At 33.7% G+C, this 18,850-nt stretch overlaps 1 protein-coding gene across 1 annotated transcript in view; it reads right to left on the bottom strand.

The window, feature by feature from the left end:
* Positions 1-7,902: 7,902 nt before the first annotated feature.
* The window catches only part of LOC128228884 (pancreas/duodenum homeobox protein 1-like), a 39,377-nt gene continuing 28,429 nt past the window's right edge, over positions 7,903-18,850 (bottom strand). The window contains exons 2-3 of the mRNA XM_052940427.1: positions 8,095-8,152; positions 7,903-7,956 (exon numbers count right to left, since the gene is read on the bottom strand). Of these exons, the coding sequence (XP_052796387.1) occupies positions 7,929-7,956; positions 8,095-8,152 (86 nt within the window). The 3' untranslated portion in view covers positions 7,903-7,928. The remainder of the gene's footprint in view (positions 7,957-8,094; positions 8,153-18,850) is intronic.

Here is an 18,850-nt window from a genome sequence, read left to right as displayed (position 1 = left end):
AGCGTACACCTCCAGAAAAGCCTCTACGTATTTTAAACTTCATTAATTTGTAAGGTTTCGTTTAAAGTATATATGTGCATGCATCTTCATTCATAAATTTTAACAAGATACGTTCATTACTAATTTGCTTAAGGAAACAGTTACATAATCTATAAGCATTTGCCAGGCCCTTTGATGACTGAACTCAAGTGTTGATTTTGCACCTTCATGAACCAAATACTTATGCCGATTATTTTTAGATAAAGTTACAGCTCCAACACGGGGTCTTTATATACATGAGTTTATGCAGCGATCCATCATAGTTCGACCTTGGACCGTTAATGAGGGTCATGTTTAATGCACACGACATGTCGTATGTATGTAACGGATGCATATGTTTATTTATTTTAAAATTCCTCTGTGCATGACAGAATTTAAAGCTCGGACACGACTAACTAAAATCTATCTTCGCAACAATTCATAATGAGTAAGCTCTGAGTGTGGCCTTGCATTTTGAGAAAGCCTTGTCGGTATTTTACGCGACCAAAACGCCTGTATGTACCGAAAACATGTGCCAAGTATTTTTACAATCCCTTCGAAGATGATAAAGTTATCACCACACACACGCGCACACACGCGCACACACGCGCACACAGGCGCACGCGCACGCGCACGCACACACACACACACACATATATATTTATATATATATATAAGACCACAGATCGTCATATATCATATATTGTTCTAACCAAGGGACTCGGTGAAAAGGGAAAAAAGTGATCTAGTCTAGACAACCCTGAGCTTTGAATGAGCCGAACAGAAAGGTTTGACCTATGTTGATAAATACAATTCTAGAGAACCTTCAGGAACTGTTGTCTTTTGGTGTCATCAGGCCTGGCAACAGTCCATTTAGCTTTAAGGTCGTCATCGTGCAAATTGTGGGTGGGACGACTCACTTTTTCATCGACTTACATAAGCCCAATTATCGGTTTTATAGAGATGTATTTGCCCTCCCACGCATAGAATCTTCATCTTCACGAAGGCTCTAAGTGTTGCACTACGTTGAATGTGAAGGCCGACTACTGACAGGTCATCGTCGGCATCTAGATTTTGTAATTTTAGCCTAAACCATTTACAAATAAAATGGCTGCCAACAAAACTTACAAGAAAAATAAACGAAAAAGCTTGGAACAATGGCGGCACCCATAAATCCAGATAATCACAGATACAGTCTTAAAGTGTTTAATTTAAAAAAAGTTACCAGCAAGACTGTATAATAGTGAAATACAAACAACTGCAAGTAGCTTTCAGTGCTTGGAATGGATATGTGAGAACAACGATTTGATTGAGGTATTTATGTATTCGCACGACTCAGTGGAATGTAAGTGACCTGTCAACGATAAATATAAAAAAAATTAGATAGTCAATTTAATCTTGAGTACAGAGTAGAAAATATTTATCAGTATCGTTTGATTATCGAAAAAACGTTGTGTTTTTATGCTATCAGGTACACAATAGTTGAGCTATATTAAATTGTACATAGTAACGATGTACTGTGGCAAGATGAATGCATAAAAAACTTCATTATACACACTGACAAACAGATGTCTAAACAAAATTCCCACAGGCTTGAAGGTAAATGAAATAACCTGGTACAAATGATTTCGGGCGTGTATCACATTGTTTGGCATAACATTTGATTACAAACAGCCATTTTCAGTGTGCTGTTTGTAGGGATTTTCAGGGTAAAGGGGATTGCAGTAGGTATAATAAGTGTGAAGTGGTGCACTGAATTTCATTGATACTTGGTATGTAGTATCATGATAGCATGGTTTAGATGATAGAAAGGATTAGGCTTCCAATAACAAATATGCATGTACTAGAATCAATCGGACAAAAACAATTGATGTTCACGCATGTTCTTTCGCCTTGTGGTGAAGGGTCTGCTTCTGAAGCGTTGGATCCCCGGTTTAATCATTGGCTAAGTCGTACCCAATATATTACACATTGTTCCCGGTTTAATACACTTTTTTATGATATGCTGGTTTATTTAAATCGCCGATAAACGAATGATTTCCATAATGAAGGTGCATAGTTTCTCTAGGTGCTGCTTGCTACAACGGAAAGAATTCAATCATCCGATGTTGACCGAACTCTTTGTTGGAAACTGTGGCAAATAGCAGGAAAGTCGACGATGCCCATCCCCAGCTGTGGAGATTCTCAATAGACAGCGATCGACGGCTTCATCCAGTAACATCGGCGCTGTCCTTTATTAATAGAATAAGGGTGTTGACAGGGCTGTTGCATTCGCAAGCAGCCGTCGTTTGAAGCCCTCCGACCGGTAATATCATTCAAGTGAGCTTCAAATTTGGCTCTTAACTTGGCTATCACTGACAAGTGTCATACATACTTGTATGCTGCTCAGTTTCAGTATCTGCTGATAATAATTAATCCGCTCACGAATGTTTAGAGCAACACTTATTTTACGTGTGGTCAACAATTGGTTGCAACTCTGGCGACCCAAGACTTCCAAGAAAAAACAACTGCTCGGGGAAATAAAACTCTCAAGCTGATCCCCCTTTGTGACATTGTCCCGCGACGCATTCTGAGTTTAATGAGTCCCATTTTGAGAGTCCATTCACAGTCTACCAGGATGTAGTACCGGCTTTTCTGCACACTGTCACAGCACCTCCACATGAAACATCACAAGGCACCGAGCAGGAAAGTATATCAGTCGTCTTTACAACTTATCAAGTCCCGAGGGCCAAGAAACAGACGCTACACTATCGTAGGATAGGTTGCCTGTTGCTCTCAGTAGAATATTAGATAGGGATATTGACCTGGCGGAGACGCATGAAGTAAAAGAGTATGACTGCGTACTCAATGATAATGGTATTTGGTACCATAAAGCGGTTCTGAACAACCAGTCTGTCATCAAAATGGTCATATCATAGTCTGCACGGCTAACTATATTCAATGCACTGCACGATGATCTTGGTCACTAGGGCCGGGTGTATCCTACCACTTGAGACCGAATAAGTCAACATGATTGAATCTTTCTCCATTAAGTTTGTCTGCATTAATTTTTAGTCGTTTGAACTGTCTTAAGAAGTGTATACGATAATGTTTTAGTCATTACAGACCACTACACGTTTAGCACAGGCCATTTCGACTAGCAACCGGACCTCTAAAACCCATACACTTGTCTTTTTCGACCAAACGTTTGTCCACTATGGCTTCCTCAAGAACAAGCTGCACAGGGATCGCCGACATTATTAAATAAAACAGAGGCTCAGGACAGCTTGCAATTCCCCCTCAAGGATCGGACTATGATATTTGGCTTGATTTGTAGTTTTTAACATTTCCACATCTACTTCAATGCTGTTTTATATTTTTTGTTGTCACTAAGTACATGTTTATTCCAAATTTAAGCAACATACAGTGTGTGTAGTTTATTGCATAGTTGTTGAGCATTAAATTTGCTGATACATTCAATTGATGCATTCGGGAGTATTTAGTGTTAAATTTAGTTTTCTATGCGTATTTTTAAGGCAAGATTTTGCTATTTGGTTTTTAAGTACAAGTTATAAACAACGAAGAGCTTTATGTAAGATGTGACATAAAATATGTCTCTGAAAAAAATATATGTATGTTTGTATTTTATTTCACGAGTGGTTCTATGATCAAGAGCAGGATGAAATACGATCTGACTCTGATACCTTTTATTGCAACCGTAGGACACCCTTTACGAACAGTTTTTAATACACTTAAACATTTTTTTTGTGTTCAATATATATATATTAAATATATAACTCTTACAATTAAACATGCAATTGTATCCAAAAAATCATGCCCGTGCACTTGAAATGTTTTGCGGTTGATCAATCGTAGCTAGAGATAAACACACTGCCATTATTATCTTGACCATCGCTCAAAAACCATTCATTTACAATATAATGAATATATAGTATACATATATACCGGAGGTATAATTACATGCTATCATCAATTTCCGTACCATTTCATCATTTAATATTTGTATTGAACCAATTTATGTCTTATATTATTTTGTACTGTCGTCGAAAGAATTTCATCATTTATCTACTAGATCACTAATGGTATATATAGTATACACTTATATTCCCGTTCTTCCTGATCAATATACGCTCCCAACCCCTCGGCAGCATATAAGCGCCACAACGTTTAATTGCACTCGATAGGAGTACATCCATGTTAAGCTATACGTTCATAAAAGTAAACTGCATTTATCTGAATAATTAAAAGAAAAATTGCAGAAAATTATTTGTTTTTATGGGATAATTTTTATAAATTTGCAGATTATTTTTGGCACGTTTATATACTTAAATGTTTTATTTTGTCAGTGTTTACATCAGTCTTCAGAGAGATTAAAACCTGCTCGGCCTTTCAAAGGGCAGTAAAAAACTTAATGCAAGTAGAATGGCAATTTCTGTGTTACCTTTCTTACTATAAATGCATAATTATTTTATAGATTTGCCCCTTGACTAAATAATAATTGCAAGTTAAAAGTACAGGTTCATGCATACAAGCGGAGATTGGTGTTATGTGACTAGCTTTTAATGTATTTGAACAATAAAACAATTTCATGTGTTGTTATTGTTTTATTTGTTGTTAACGAAGAATACAAGGTATTGGTGTCTAGTCCTTAATCACTAATATGGGATTAACGATGTAGTAAGTAAGCAAATTGTTTATTATTGTGACATGTGCAATTCAAACAAAGTAGTAATAACATATATACAAACATTTGCACCCGACCCGTTGGGTTTATAGGTCACCATATGTAAAGTGTAATGTAAGTAACATAAGGTATATAACATAAATTGACTAGTAACATAACAAAGTTGGTTATACAGATCCGATGTGAGTTCCAGGAGCGATAGTTAAATGATCAAATATCACATTAAGCGTACATAATAGTTCGTCTTTTCATGTAGTAACGCGCCGCCACCAATATTCAATTATTTGAACATCAATTAATGTTTCAATCGGCTAGTGGTTCTACATTCCCTGCGCCGGGAATAGCCAGATAGTTTGCTGGTTCTTGGGAGGCCACTGGCTGCATTAAGAATTATGGGTTGTTCACGAATGGAACAACGAAGATACTAAATGACCGTCATGATTTTTAGCTTCCTAAGATTGGTCTTCGCATTAGGGGCAAATGGTGGCCTGCCGGGCAGGTTTAAAGTGACAGTTTTGGCTACTGCCAATGCGAGCAAGTTACTACACGTGGCACACGCATCAAGTTATGATTGCAAACTACTTGACAGACATTGTTCCAAACATTCCAAATAAAGTAAAGATGGAGAACTTCCCGACGGTGACCTCTCGATTCATTCCCGTTCAAGACTCGGCTTTTGATTTGTTAAATACATGCCCTATAAATACACAGAAAACCCCGCGGAGGATACATTAACATCAAGCTCCGATACAGCTAATAATGTGGAGAAGTCTGGGACGGATCCCGTTCCATGAAGCCCTTATAAAAAGACAAGAACATTCCCAACTCAAATCAAAAGGCACATACTCAAATACAGAACAGGGCTGATGGAAAGAAAGAAAGAGACGAAGAGAGACACATCAACTCAATATCAGAATGAAAGAAAGGCACTGAGAAAAGATGCTTCAAAAACAGAAAAGGTACAATATCAGCATAATGGTACATGTATGTTGACTGTCAGAAGTAGAGGTAGATACTATGATATTTTCAGCAAATGTATTGGTCAAAAATACAAATAAAATTGGGGAAAGACCTTTTATTGCAAGTCATATATGACAAGAAAAGGTTTAATGCCACTAAATCTATAGACGGAAAGAAATCAGGGCAAAGTTTGATTAATGATGAGTGAAAATCAAAGAACTTCAGTCACTTTTTTTTTAATCTGCCTTTTTTATCAGCGCTAGCTATTCCAATACCTAATGAAAGATGTCAAGCGTAAGTAAAATTCAGTTTTATCTTTATCGAAGTTCCGGCTATATATACTTAAGTGCATTCTTAGTGTTCTTGTCATTAAAAAACTACCTTATTCTGGCATTCAATACAATCATACTGTTGGGAATTGCATGTATCTCAAATCTGCAATGTTTTGAAGAATGAAAAAAAGTCCGACTTCATTACATAAGATTTCAAGAAAATGAAAATACGGACATCGTAGAGGCAATTTGACATTGTTGTTTGAACATGTCGTTACTCAAATAAAACAAATCTGGTTTAAGCAATTTCTGCGAATAAAAACCGGATTATTGATTTAACATAGGAACGTTCTATTTTATAACCTATTTTACTAAAATTATACACAACAATTTTGCATACTAGAACTATTTATACATGAAATAGACTATTTATAATTTATATTTATTGTTAACCCAGCCAGTTGATGTATATGTAAGTGGTATATGGCCACATATAGTTAAACCCGTCAAATTTTAGGAAAACCAGTATTGTATAATTTGAAATTTAAATTATTGTTTAACACGAAATAAACAAGTACTACAAACGCCAATAATTGTATTTATTATGTGTTCTCGGTCATTCATTTCAGTAATCGGCAACCAATACAATATACAAATTATACCCAAATCACCAGGCATCAACAGTGATCTTTATAACCAATGGCTCGATGCTATGGCAAGCTCATTTGTAGACATTATTTCTGAAAGGCTACAATCCGCTTTTGCAAAAACGACATAATGATTATCGCGCATAGATAGTGAGCTAGTCCAAATAATTGTACGTGGACGGATTCTTTTTACGATTTTTATGACAAATCCTTCACGTACTAATTGTTTTGACGCCAGTTTCGACCAGTAAATTATTTCTGCAAATAATCATATAGTGTTGTGCATAAGTCATACGGTTGATAGATATACAGTTAAGTTATAACTCATAATCGATAAAGACAATTATATTAAATTATATGAATATAGTTGTTAAATCTGCGAATATATAAATAGAGTCAATCAATCTGTTCCGCCATACATGTATATATAAGTCATTGTATTACATTGATTTGATCACGGGTCATGTTGGCCTATTTCAGATATGTATTGTGTGATATATTTCTTTGAATAAACTTTCTGCTTTCTTCTATAAACAAGCTTAATTACCTTTAACTATTATGTCATGTCAGTTCCTTGCACAAAAAGTAAAAATCTAACGAACAAAAATGAGTTTTTTTCATTCTCTATTGTCAGATACTTGTGCAATTACATGATTAAATATGGATACACATGTATAACCTAAAATAATCTCAAGCATCAACAACTCATCTAAATACAATTTTAATATTGTCGGTCCCCACCCAAGCCCCCAAGGATTTGACAAGGTTTAGACGTTTAGGGATTAGAAGAATACCGTTTTGAACGTCTATTATATAGTTTTAGACCTGATAATGTCATTTCTTAGTGTGGGTCTTGCATTCTACCACAGCTGTGCTGGAAAGGATAAAACGATATATTTCTTAGCGCAAAAAGAACCAGTTGCATGCATCTTAAGTGTTAAACGTTTACTTTGGTATTTTAGGACAATAGTTCTTCCACTTGCTGCAGATCGAGACACGACATTAAAAGCTGTGGGCCAGCCTTCCATAATGGAGATACTTATAAAGGTAAATGGTAAGGTTTTGCACCTTTTAAAGTATAAGTTAACGTTTTGTGTTTGGTTTTGGTTTCTGGGCTCGACCTTGTCAAATATCCGTAATTTTACAATAACGTATAAAAGTCGCTAAAACACAAGCTTCCTTATTCTTTATTTGCATTGGCACGCATGAAAAATTACACCAAATTATTTCCTTAATTTATTCTGAGCTGCTCACTGTCTAGCAACCCGCTCGAATATGTACCAAACCCACCATGCATGACTTTCGGGGCGTGCATGGCCTACACTCTGTATCATGGAGCGGGTAACTCTAGTAACTCTGCGATTGTTGTTTTGCCCTGAAGGAAACATACATTTATTAAATCATTAACAATACATAGTATGTTCATACGATTAGATATAGCAATATGAAGTTTAAAGAATATAACTTTCATAACGCGCTCCTCTTTATCGGATCGGCTAGTATAAATATTTACTTTTTTTCACTTATGGTGTCGGCCCGCAACGAAATGCTTCCGGGTCGTTCAAGTTGTTCTGAAAAACAATGTTTCGCCCCATTTAGATAGCATTTGATGATGATGTACATTGTATTCCAGTATGTATTTTCAAGTTTAAACATGATTTATATGGTATTTGAATACATTAATGTGGTTTTGGATGATATTTTGCAGGACCTCTTTCTTGAGTAAATGGATCCAAAGATGACCCCAGAGATGCGGCCATGATTGTGTTACATGCACGTATAGATAGTGACTGTAAAGAAATGATGATAGCAGGAAATCTTGATATAGTTTTCTGTTGTTAAATCAACAGACAAAGTGTTCATAGTTTGTGGGAAAATAGTGTTAAAGCTGAAATCTTTTCTGCAAATTCAAAATTAAGTGGTGAACTGGAGAAATTTTACATACTACAAAGAACAATACCTCATTTGTGAGCCGACCCCTTAATGCACTAATGGCGTACGACATTTAGAACCTGATCTCGCAGATAGGGTGTGTGGCGGACGACACGGCAACTTCAAACTATTATCATATTTTCCCGTGTTTAATACATGTACATCGTATTGATCAAATAATTTATTAAATAATGGTGTATAACTAACACAAGGTGTATTAAGAATGCTAAAGAAAGTTGTTCCCCTTTCCTTTGGACGAACTACGTTTCAAATTGTATATAATTTGTATTACAGGATAAAAGTCTTTAAAGTGCGTAAACGAGCAAAACTCGATCGTAAACGGTTAAAAACATGTATAAATCAGTAAATTAACAACCGGATTTTTTTTTTGCATTACACATTATATCCGAGCCAATTATCTGACATCGGATGACACGTTTTCAACAGTACACTCAATTTTAGAACAGTCTGTCCAATATGAAAATATACTTTAAAACAAAATTTTCAATAAATAAACGCAATTGTGACGAACAGATGACCGGTCTTAAATCAAATGTTTTGCGATCTGGAGTTTAATATTCTTTTCGTAGTTTGCCACATACAAGGTTTTTGTGTAAGTCGGATCCTGATGGTACCGGGCCGTTAGTACTCGGTTTTAGCGTTACAAATCATGTCATACAAATCATATCACGCCCAGCTGTTAACGAGCTTGCCGAAGAGTGTTTACGCTTGCCTCAATATATGTGTATTGTTTAATTTGAAGATGGCGATGTTGTAATTTGTAATTTTATTAGCAGCACAGTTCAGTTAATATTTGTAAAATGGGATTTCTTTATATTTTCATTAGCAATATCATTGAAGAAATCACAACTGAAATGATATTGTGTTAGATCATTTTGTATGAATACACCCTGGGACCAATACTATTATCATACTTCTAGATACACCCTAAGACTTGAATATGTTCTCAAAACTTTCAAAGACAGCCAAAAAATGGAAAAGGCACAATTTTCTTAAAGGTAATAGTGTTAATAATTTGTTACAATTTGTTTATCTTTCATCAAAAGTTATTGCATGCAATTATGTTTAATAACTGTTTTGTGAAATAAAATCATGTTTTATTTTCGACAATGTTTTCATGGCAAAGGACAAACGCAATATATTTTAATTTGATTTTAAGCTCAGACAAAAATCTAGACGGCAAACATAAGTTAAGATAAGTCAAAATGACTTGATGCTCTGATATTAAATCTACAATATTTGTAATATGAAATCTGAAATAAATTAGACTCATATCATGAGTTTTGACTACGCAAGATGGAGTATTTGCAAACACTCTAAACTATACCTGTAAGCATATTACATTTAAGGAAATAACGGATGACTTAAGATATTTATACCTCAACAATGTTACTTAAAATAACGGAATTAAAATGCAATTTTATTTTTGGGGTATACCTTGACTTTGGACCACACTAGATCCTTAAATATGAATTCACATTCAAACATAAATCAATAAAAAGGTTGTTCATATCATGAACCACAAGCAGCTTAGTTAAATATGTTTATACTTAAAATATTTTCTTCATAAAACAATATAACAGAAGTGAATTGTTTTGTTCAAGGTAAGTATGTTAAAGCTCATTCCCATGGCATCCAAAATAGATAAACAGATATATGTACATATCATTCGTACTTACGAGTATGATTTTTTTTATTGTACTATTAACACATCAGCCAGCTTATATTTATTTTATCTTACCGAAGCAATTTTAGGTCACAACATATGTTTATTGTTACATTTTCATCTGTTTTTTTCGTTTAATAAATGACAACATTTAAAACCAAGAAAAACGTTTAATTATAAATTCATAACAGTAATCAAAATTTCTAAATTTACATAAATCACATTTTTAAACAAAATATACAAACAATGAGAATTATTTTATCGTTAAAAAATAAATAATAGCAATTTATTACATTGAACTAGATATTTCGAAGAAATTATCAACAGTAATAGTTGAATTTTATAGCCAAAAAAAAAAGCACAAAAACAAACGCTTACAAATTCGAAAACAAAACAAAGTTGGTATTTTAAATGAACTTAAAAAATATCAGCATTAAATAGCCCATTCGTTACATTTACCCTACAATTAGTTTAATTTTAATGATATCAAAATGTACTTCGCAGTTGCTGAGCTTGAAAGATGAAGGTGAACCTGTGGACAACATTAATTTTCAAAAATTATAGCAATGGTATTGGATATTGTAGAAATTTATTCGTTTCTGGTTTTTGCAGTTTCAATTTAACTATTAACTTATTGCACTATTTTTAAAATGTTTATTGAATATCTTTTTTATTTGGAAATATATCACCAAGAACCAACAAGACATTCTTGATGAGGTAGTCTAGGATATTTTGACAAAAACACATCGACAGACTTTCCCCGGAAAAAAAGGAAATACTTTTTTTAAATTTCCTTTCGTAAAATTTGATCAACGTCTTATTATCCCAAAACTTGTCGTAGTTGATGTTTGTTTAGTCCCGAAAGAGATTGTTGTTTAAACTAAATAAAACATGAATTTTTAAAACATTTTCATTTTCGGCCTTTTCCCACCCACTTTGCTCGGTGAAATGTCCTTAGGACAGTCCATTTTTTATTTAAGCCATCATTTAGATGAGCTGTGACGGCAGATACTGTATACTTAGTCAGACATCAGCTGTTGCTGCTCTTCCACTAGTCTTGCAGAGAAGTAACATATAAATGCTTCGGACATGTGTCAAGAGGCGAGTTTCAAATGATAATAATATCATTAAAATACAGGGACAGGAACAGTAGCCAAACAATTTACGATGGTCGTGTTAAAGATTCAATGCCAAAGCCCATAAAAACAGAACGCACAAATAGCACATACAAAATACCACATTTTCACCGAAAGATATTTATTCATAAATCAGGTACCGCTTTGGAACTTCTGTGCAACAACCACTATTATTCGAACACTTTTATTCGAATTTGCAGTAGCTTGTAATCAGTGATTAGTATATAGTTTTGACAGTTAGGCTTGTATTGATGTTTTGCGCATCATTGCAGCAAGAACAATATTTAGCGGGGAACGGGAAACCACACATCATTTTTTCCACAAATAATTCAAGGGGTTGTTGCAATAGCGCATCAATCGTGGAGCTCAGCTTCCAGAGATACTTTCAAAAACAATATCACAGTTTACAACGGACTGTCTGTTTGCTAATGAATTGTCCCTTTTCAAGCAGTCCCATCAAGGCGATAATCAAAATAAATCATGATTGCCCTTTCAGTTATTTTTATGTTGTTGTTTTTTGGAAATCCAATTTTTGTCAGAAGAAACACAATGTACAATAGTCAACATGTGGCCAAGGGAAAAATGAGATTTGTGGTCGCTAAGCCATTGACCTGAATAACGAACTTCCTCCTAGTGAAACCTAACAGCTAATGTTGACCTGGTCATGCAAAGGAGGTTCTCCGGACCTCTCATGAAGAGGATTTATATATAGGCTCAAACCTGACGTTGTTTTGTAGTCCACATGGCGCGCTTCCATTGAAAACATTCAGTCCTGATGCAGTTTTCCACATATCTGTTCAAGATTACGGGGTTGTGATCAAAATCTCCAAAATCAGATATATTTAATTGTTATTCTTTTGATTTGTATGGGCCGTTGCTAGATAAGAATATATTGTCACTTTTGTAATTGTTTGTTCATCAGATGTTTTGATCTCCCATAGTTCAGACTGTTTTGATTGTTTTAATAAGTTCTCACCATTAGTGTGCCTAACAGACATAGAGAAATCGCAAGTTATATCAACACTTCAAACCGACTGATTCCCATCCAATTACATTCGTTGAAAAGTTTGGACCGCTATATATCACACGTTTCGTGTTCATATGGGTTTCTTCTTTATAAAGTTATATTAAACTTCTTCCTTTATCTTCAAATTCATTACTAGAGAATAACACAGGGAGTTTATGAAATATCGATGGATGCGCACCTCCGTTTATTTCCGAAACGGTCTATTGTAAGTATTCAGGGAGTAAAACTTCTCCCGCTGGTCGACAAGAAATGTTGACAGTACTAATATCTACTGCTTTTCGACATCCCTTTTTAAAACCTTGTTCTCTCTGTACATGTATATATATATTAATATGATTGCGACATAAAAAGAACATATTGTTTATTTACGTTCACTTCAATTTCAATATTCCGAAATAGAGATCCAACTCGGACTTAGTATGGCTATCAAACACCATAATGTAGGCGATTATGAAGTCCTGTTAATATTGAAAATGACAAAATTGAATTCATACTATTGACAATTCAACTGTTTTAACATCTTCATTGACAAATATTTTAATGTTGTTTTTTTTCAAAATAATCCTTTCTGACAATCAATTACATTGAAAAAACTAGATATGCCAATCAAACATTACACCGAGGGCTTAAAATGTATTGAGCAAAAAAATAACCTTCTATCATAAGATTCCACGAGGCGTACCAAAAATATGCATGGCAAAAACACTTATCAATGTAGAAGTCGGCAGTCTCTTCTCCTGGACCATTATGGTCCAGCTATTGGTTCTCTTAGCTGATCCCCTTTTTCTCGTACATGTCAATATAAATTTTTATGTTTACCTCATTTAACTTCAATGATCATAGCAAAAACAATTTGTGAGTTTCAAGCGTAGCATGAACGCTATGGTGTGAATAGAAACAAGCAAACAACAACAAAAACAAAGCAGAAAACTAACAACCATGTACAGTGTAATGTCTAGTTGGCATTGACGAGTATCATTTTAATTTATAAGAAATATTCTTATTATTTTTTATAATTCATAATGTGTAAATTCCCTGCTTTCTTGTAAAAAATATATGTTCAGGAACAAAGCGGAGGGCTTTTAAGTATGCCTTACTTTCCTTTTTTCCTAAGATTGTTTTTAACACAACTTTTTTCTTCAACAACACTGTTAATACTCCTTATTTTATGTAAAAATAGTTAGCGGAATATTTAAAAAAAAATCAATAAATTGATTGAAATGATGTCAATCTTGATCTACTTAGGATGCAGTTCTTGTCGTTTGGTAAGACTTTGATGCAAAAGAAGAGTTCTCAACAAGAACCGGTTGTCGGCGGAAATGGACCATGCAAATTTGTAAAAACAATTACCTTTGTTTATGTAGTTGTTGTCATTTAGTTTAATCAATGTGTCTCTTGTGCTAAGCCACATAATTATTGAAACGGTTACATTGATGCATTTGCGGTCTGTTTGTATCTCTTGTTCAGTGTATATTCGGCCTTACCAATGTGCATCTAAACAACGGGTTTTCCTTAAAAACTCGGATAATGCAGTTGTCCCAGTATTTCTCATTGTATTGTTAACGAAAGATTTAAATGTTATTCCTGTTCTGTCTATTTTATTATTTTACTTATCCGGTAAAACATATTATGATATAAATAAACAAAACCATTATCTTTCAAGTTATCAGTTAATGCCGCAACACGGGCATTTTTGATAATAATCACAATTAAGCACCGCAAATCTTGAGCACATGCTATAGTAACATCATTGCACGGAAAACATGGCCGAAAGATCAGAGACTGCATCACGTACGTTGCAGACTTTAGCGAAAAGTTTGCCTTTTATGAATGCAAAAATTGCTGCGAATAGACATTTAATTAAATACGAAAAACGCAAATTATTTCAGGGTAAAAGAAACCTGCAGCGCTGGCCAAAACGAAACGTGATTCAAATAAAAAAGTTACGGATAGCATCAGGAAGATGGGAAAGCTCGACCCCTCCAAATGGAACTAGATAGGGTACTTTCAATGTTTCTTATCATTTAAAAGAGCAGGAATGCTCCTGTAATTTTATAAATTGTATTCATATGTTCCTAGAAAAATGTTACTACAATAGTAGAAATGCTCATGCTTTTTCTTAACTCGGCCAAGGTTTTTGAACGACATTGTGAATTCAAAAAATACTCTTAGATTTAATCAGATCATTTTTTTTAAACTTGGAATGCTTATGCGATTTTTTTATGTACTGACTTAAAATTTGAAAAAAAGGAATTGCTATGTTTTATTGCCTTTAGAAATAACAAAATCATTATTTTTTTTGTTATTGTGATATACATATGCTGAGAGGTTCTTCATAAATAACTATGTTTTTGTTGCACTATGTTACCAAAACCAATAAAAAGTAGATCATTCAAGATATTGAAAGTTTTGGAAGAGATTTCAAATTGTCTAGTGCTGGTGTACTTACATAACTATAAAATAATGAAACGTATACTGATCTATGGATAATTGACTCATCTCTCGGAAGGAACACACTGGGTTCGCTTGTCAATAAACAAGCGACGATGCTAAATTTATTTCAATAATACATTGAAGACTGCAGGGAGAAGCCCAATAGTCAAGTATTCAAGACACGTTTACCACTCTGGGCTTAAAACATAAATTTCCTTAATTTAGCTTTTTTACACATGTCATTACCACATTGTAAATAATACTAAATATTGATGAACAGAAATATATGTCAAACATATCACATCTTCATGAGGTTGATGAAGAGTCAAACAATGACTTGATTCTAGCTTCATAGGAGATCGAAAATGCTCTCTCATAAGACATGACTCATTCTTCACATGAACAGAGTGAAGACCATGATCATTCGTATACCAATTAGACAAAGGCCTGGATGTTCCCTTCATATTAAAAAATATGTTGATGTAGAAGGTTCAGCTATAAATTCAATGCACCACTCAACATTGTTTTTAAACAGTGAGTCTCATTATAGGTGAACAATGTACTGTAGGTAATTGCATTGGAATTGGAATTGGAACTGTTGAAAATGAAGTAAATGAGAGAAAGGTTGTTGTTGTTGTTGTTTTCTATTTTTATTTGGTTCATACTGTAAAATATCAAAAGCAGCAAATGTGGGTGGTTGTCTTTCTTGATAAAAAATAAACTGTTTCAAATTCTGGTGATAATGATTTAAGCATTTTGAGGCCGGTTATTGGCTCACCTTAAACGGTAGGGCACAGGCAATCTCGTCCTAATTTTACTGCAAAATACAACATATTAGATTTGCCTTAATGATATCCATTGTTTTTATGTGCCGTATCATTATAACGAGAGGTAACTGGCTTGGCAAAAAATAAAAAATAATGCTCTCTTCATTGAATTGAGTATAACACCCCTTTTGGTCCTTCGCTAGTTTTAAAAAAAACACTATGGGGTAGGGAACGCGGTATTAATAGACTAAGTTACCGAAATGAAGTCAGGAAATGCCTTTATTGTCCAACTATATGTTGTAACGGCTTTGATTTTGTTTTGTTGGCTTACAAATCTGGGCCAAATAGGATGAGTTGTTATTCGCAAGGTCAAGGATGATCAAGTAATGAGGTGACATGCACATGGTTCTGATTGCAACATACTCGGGTACATGGTAAGAATTGTTCAAAAACAATTGAGAGAGAAATCTTGTAATTAATTATACAAAATGGCCGTGAAATTACAAATGTTTGGGATTGGGCGCCTTTCATACTAGCAAACATTTGAAACTCTTATATTCAGCATCCTGTTTTGGTGAAATGGTGATGGGTATCTTAACCTGAATCAATCTTTTAACATTAATTACAGATTTGTACCCACTACGTCTAGTACTTACAGTCATCCCATTATGCATCGTGCAAATATTTTATGATAGTCTATTACAAAACAGATTGATACTCCTGCTGTAGTTGTTTTTTTTTATTTGGTGTAGTTATTTCATTTTTAAATTGATATATTCGTATTTTTTTTAGCTACTGCACTGTATTTTTTGTCAGATATTAATATGTTTAACGATCTTTTTTGTTGACACCTGTGAACGTATAATGTTGTTTGTGTTTGGCCAAAGACATGTACTTGCTGATATTGCTAATAAACTGAAATTATTAAATGATAACACTTAAGCTCAAAAATATTTTCTTTTATCCAAATCGTTTTCAAATGCTATGGAGCTCACAGTATACGTAAGATGGACTTAAAAATGTAATGAATGACCTCTTATACCAATTGAGATAAATTAGTTTCTTTATGTGGTCTTTAACTAAATCTGAGTACAATATTTGACAAGGACTTACAACAAACGTTGGCGATAAGTTTCAAATCTGATAAAACAACAATTAGTTCACAGCTTTTCATCTTTTCTCCACACACCTGGCAATTAATGATAAGAAAAAATATACTTGAAATGTGGCACCTAGGTCGAGATCGTTGGAAAGTTTCAAGAATCAAGTGTAGAAAATATTTTATTTTAAACTTCTTTATCAACAAATAAAAAAAAACACTAAAAAATCCGTTCAAAAATAAATCGGTTATATAATGCAGAAACAGTCCTATCAGCTATAGTCATAAAAGAGCACAACCTCAATTGATATGTACTCCGTTCGGAAGCCATTTGTAAACAAACATGCACGGTAATAAAAAGTAACGCGAAGAAAACAGAAACAATCCGCATATGTGTATTTAATAGGTCAATAAGTAGAGGACGCGATGCCAGATTTGGATAATAGCGAAATTTGAAACAAAAAGTAAACAAACAATCTATTTTTGAAAAATGAAACAGACATAGAGTCCACAGTCTGTTGTATAATGTGTAAGTCCAATGATAATACTAAAAACAATAATACTATTATTTACATTTATAATCCTCTGAACGACATTATAGAGAACTACCTCAAGATTATTCGCATTTTGTAAACAAAGGTCAACACTAATTTATGGGGAGCGTTAATCTATAGGGGTATTTCTTTTGATTTAATATTACTACTACTACTACTACTACTACTTCTACTACTACTACTACTACTACTACTACTACTACTCCTACTACTACTACTACTACTACTACTACTACTACTACTACTACTACTACTACTACTACTAATAATAATAATAATAATTAAACCTGTATTTACCGAAAGTTACACATTTGGACATATGAGAACATATATTTTAATTTTCAATATGGCCTTCAAAGTAAAGAAACAGAAGAAAAAACATTATTCTTAAAAATAAGTCACCTGTCAATCTTAAAACTAGAAATATACATTTACACATAAGACTATTCAACAGTCTGTTAATAAATGCATTCATATTAAACATTCACTGACAGGCACTCAAAAAACATAACTATAAATTAAACATATACATACTTTAAAGAAATTGTAAAATAACTTATCATTCACACAATAAATGAAGTTAAAAATTTCCTTCGAACGTTTTAAGGGTTTTCAAGGTACGTATACTTAGTGGAATGCCATTCCATATATTTTTCCTATACCTGTTTTTTCGTAACGTTTGCCAAAACCGTGGTATTTTCGCGACATAGGAACCTTTAAAAACAAAATTGGGATACGCCAGCATATCAGGTATCAAAATTACCAGTTATAGTCTTAATATCACCACCATAAAATAAAGAGAGTCGTTCATGGCAAAAAAGTTCGAATATAATTTTGTGTGGAATGTTAGCAAAGTGCCTGTTACAAGGATAACAAATGATTAAAATTAGAGCTCTAGTGTCAATAACTATTTTAAAATATCGAAAAAGGGCCCGATTGTGCAAAAAAGTTTTTGTTTTCAGAGTATAAACATTTCACAAGATTCAATATTTTATCAAAAATAAAATAAGAACTCTGACTATTTTGTTTAGTCCTTGGTTTATTCAACATTCCATTCAAACTAGCAAGGTCGACAGTGAATTTCTGGTGTTCAATGATTTCTTTAAACGTTAGAAAACATATATCATTGTGGCATATCATGAAACAACAATTGAAAGGGCAATTTTCATCACGCGGTTTAGTAACACTGGTCCGAAAAAGTGTTTTTACAATGCAATAAAAACGTTGTGGATTTACCCGAAAAAATGCTTTCTCTACAAAATACTATGTAAATGTTTTGTTATTTTCTCTGCTCATTATATGATCAAAGATAAAATATTTTAGAAAAGGTTTAAAGCATTACTAATATGTATGATTTACCTTCAAGATATCGATGGTTCTATGCAGATTCTATATTATAATGTCGCGACCCACACACTGTTATCCATGGCTGTAAGTCACAAACAATGTTACACGAAATAGAGGACTTGCCATTGTGGCCACTGATTGGCTGCAGAGCGATTGACGAACTACACAGTATAAGTACAAATGTACCTGCAACTTATAAATGTATAGATATGTGTTCCTTTTTGTAAAGATAAAGTGTGTAAACTTTTGTTAAGTCAATCTTAATATATTTATTTTGCTGTGTCATA

This window comes from Mya arenaria, chromosome 3 (assembly GCF_026914265.1).
Source record: "Mya arenaria isolate MELC-2E11 chromosome 3, ASM2691426v1".
NCBI lineage: Eukaryota > Metazoa > Mollusca > Bivalvia > Myida > Myidae > Mya > Mya arenaria.
This window is presented reverse-complemented; position numbering and strand designations above follow the sequence as displayed.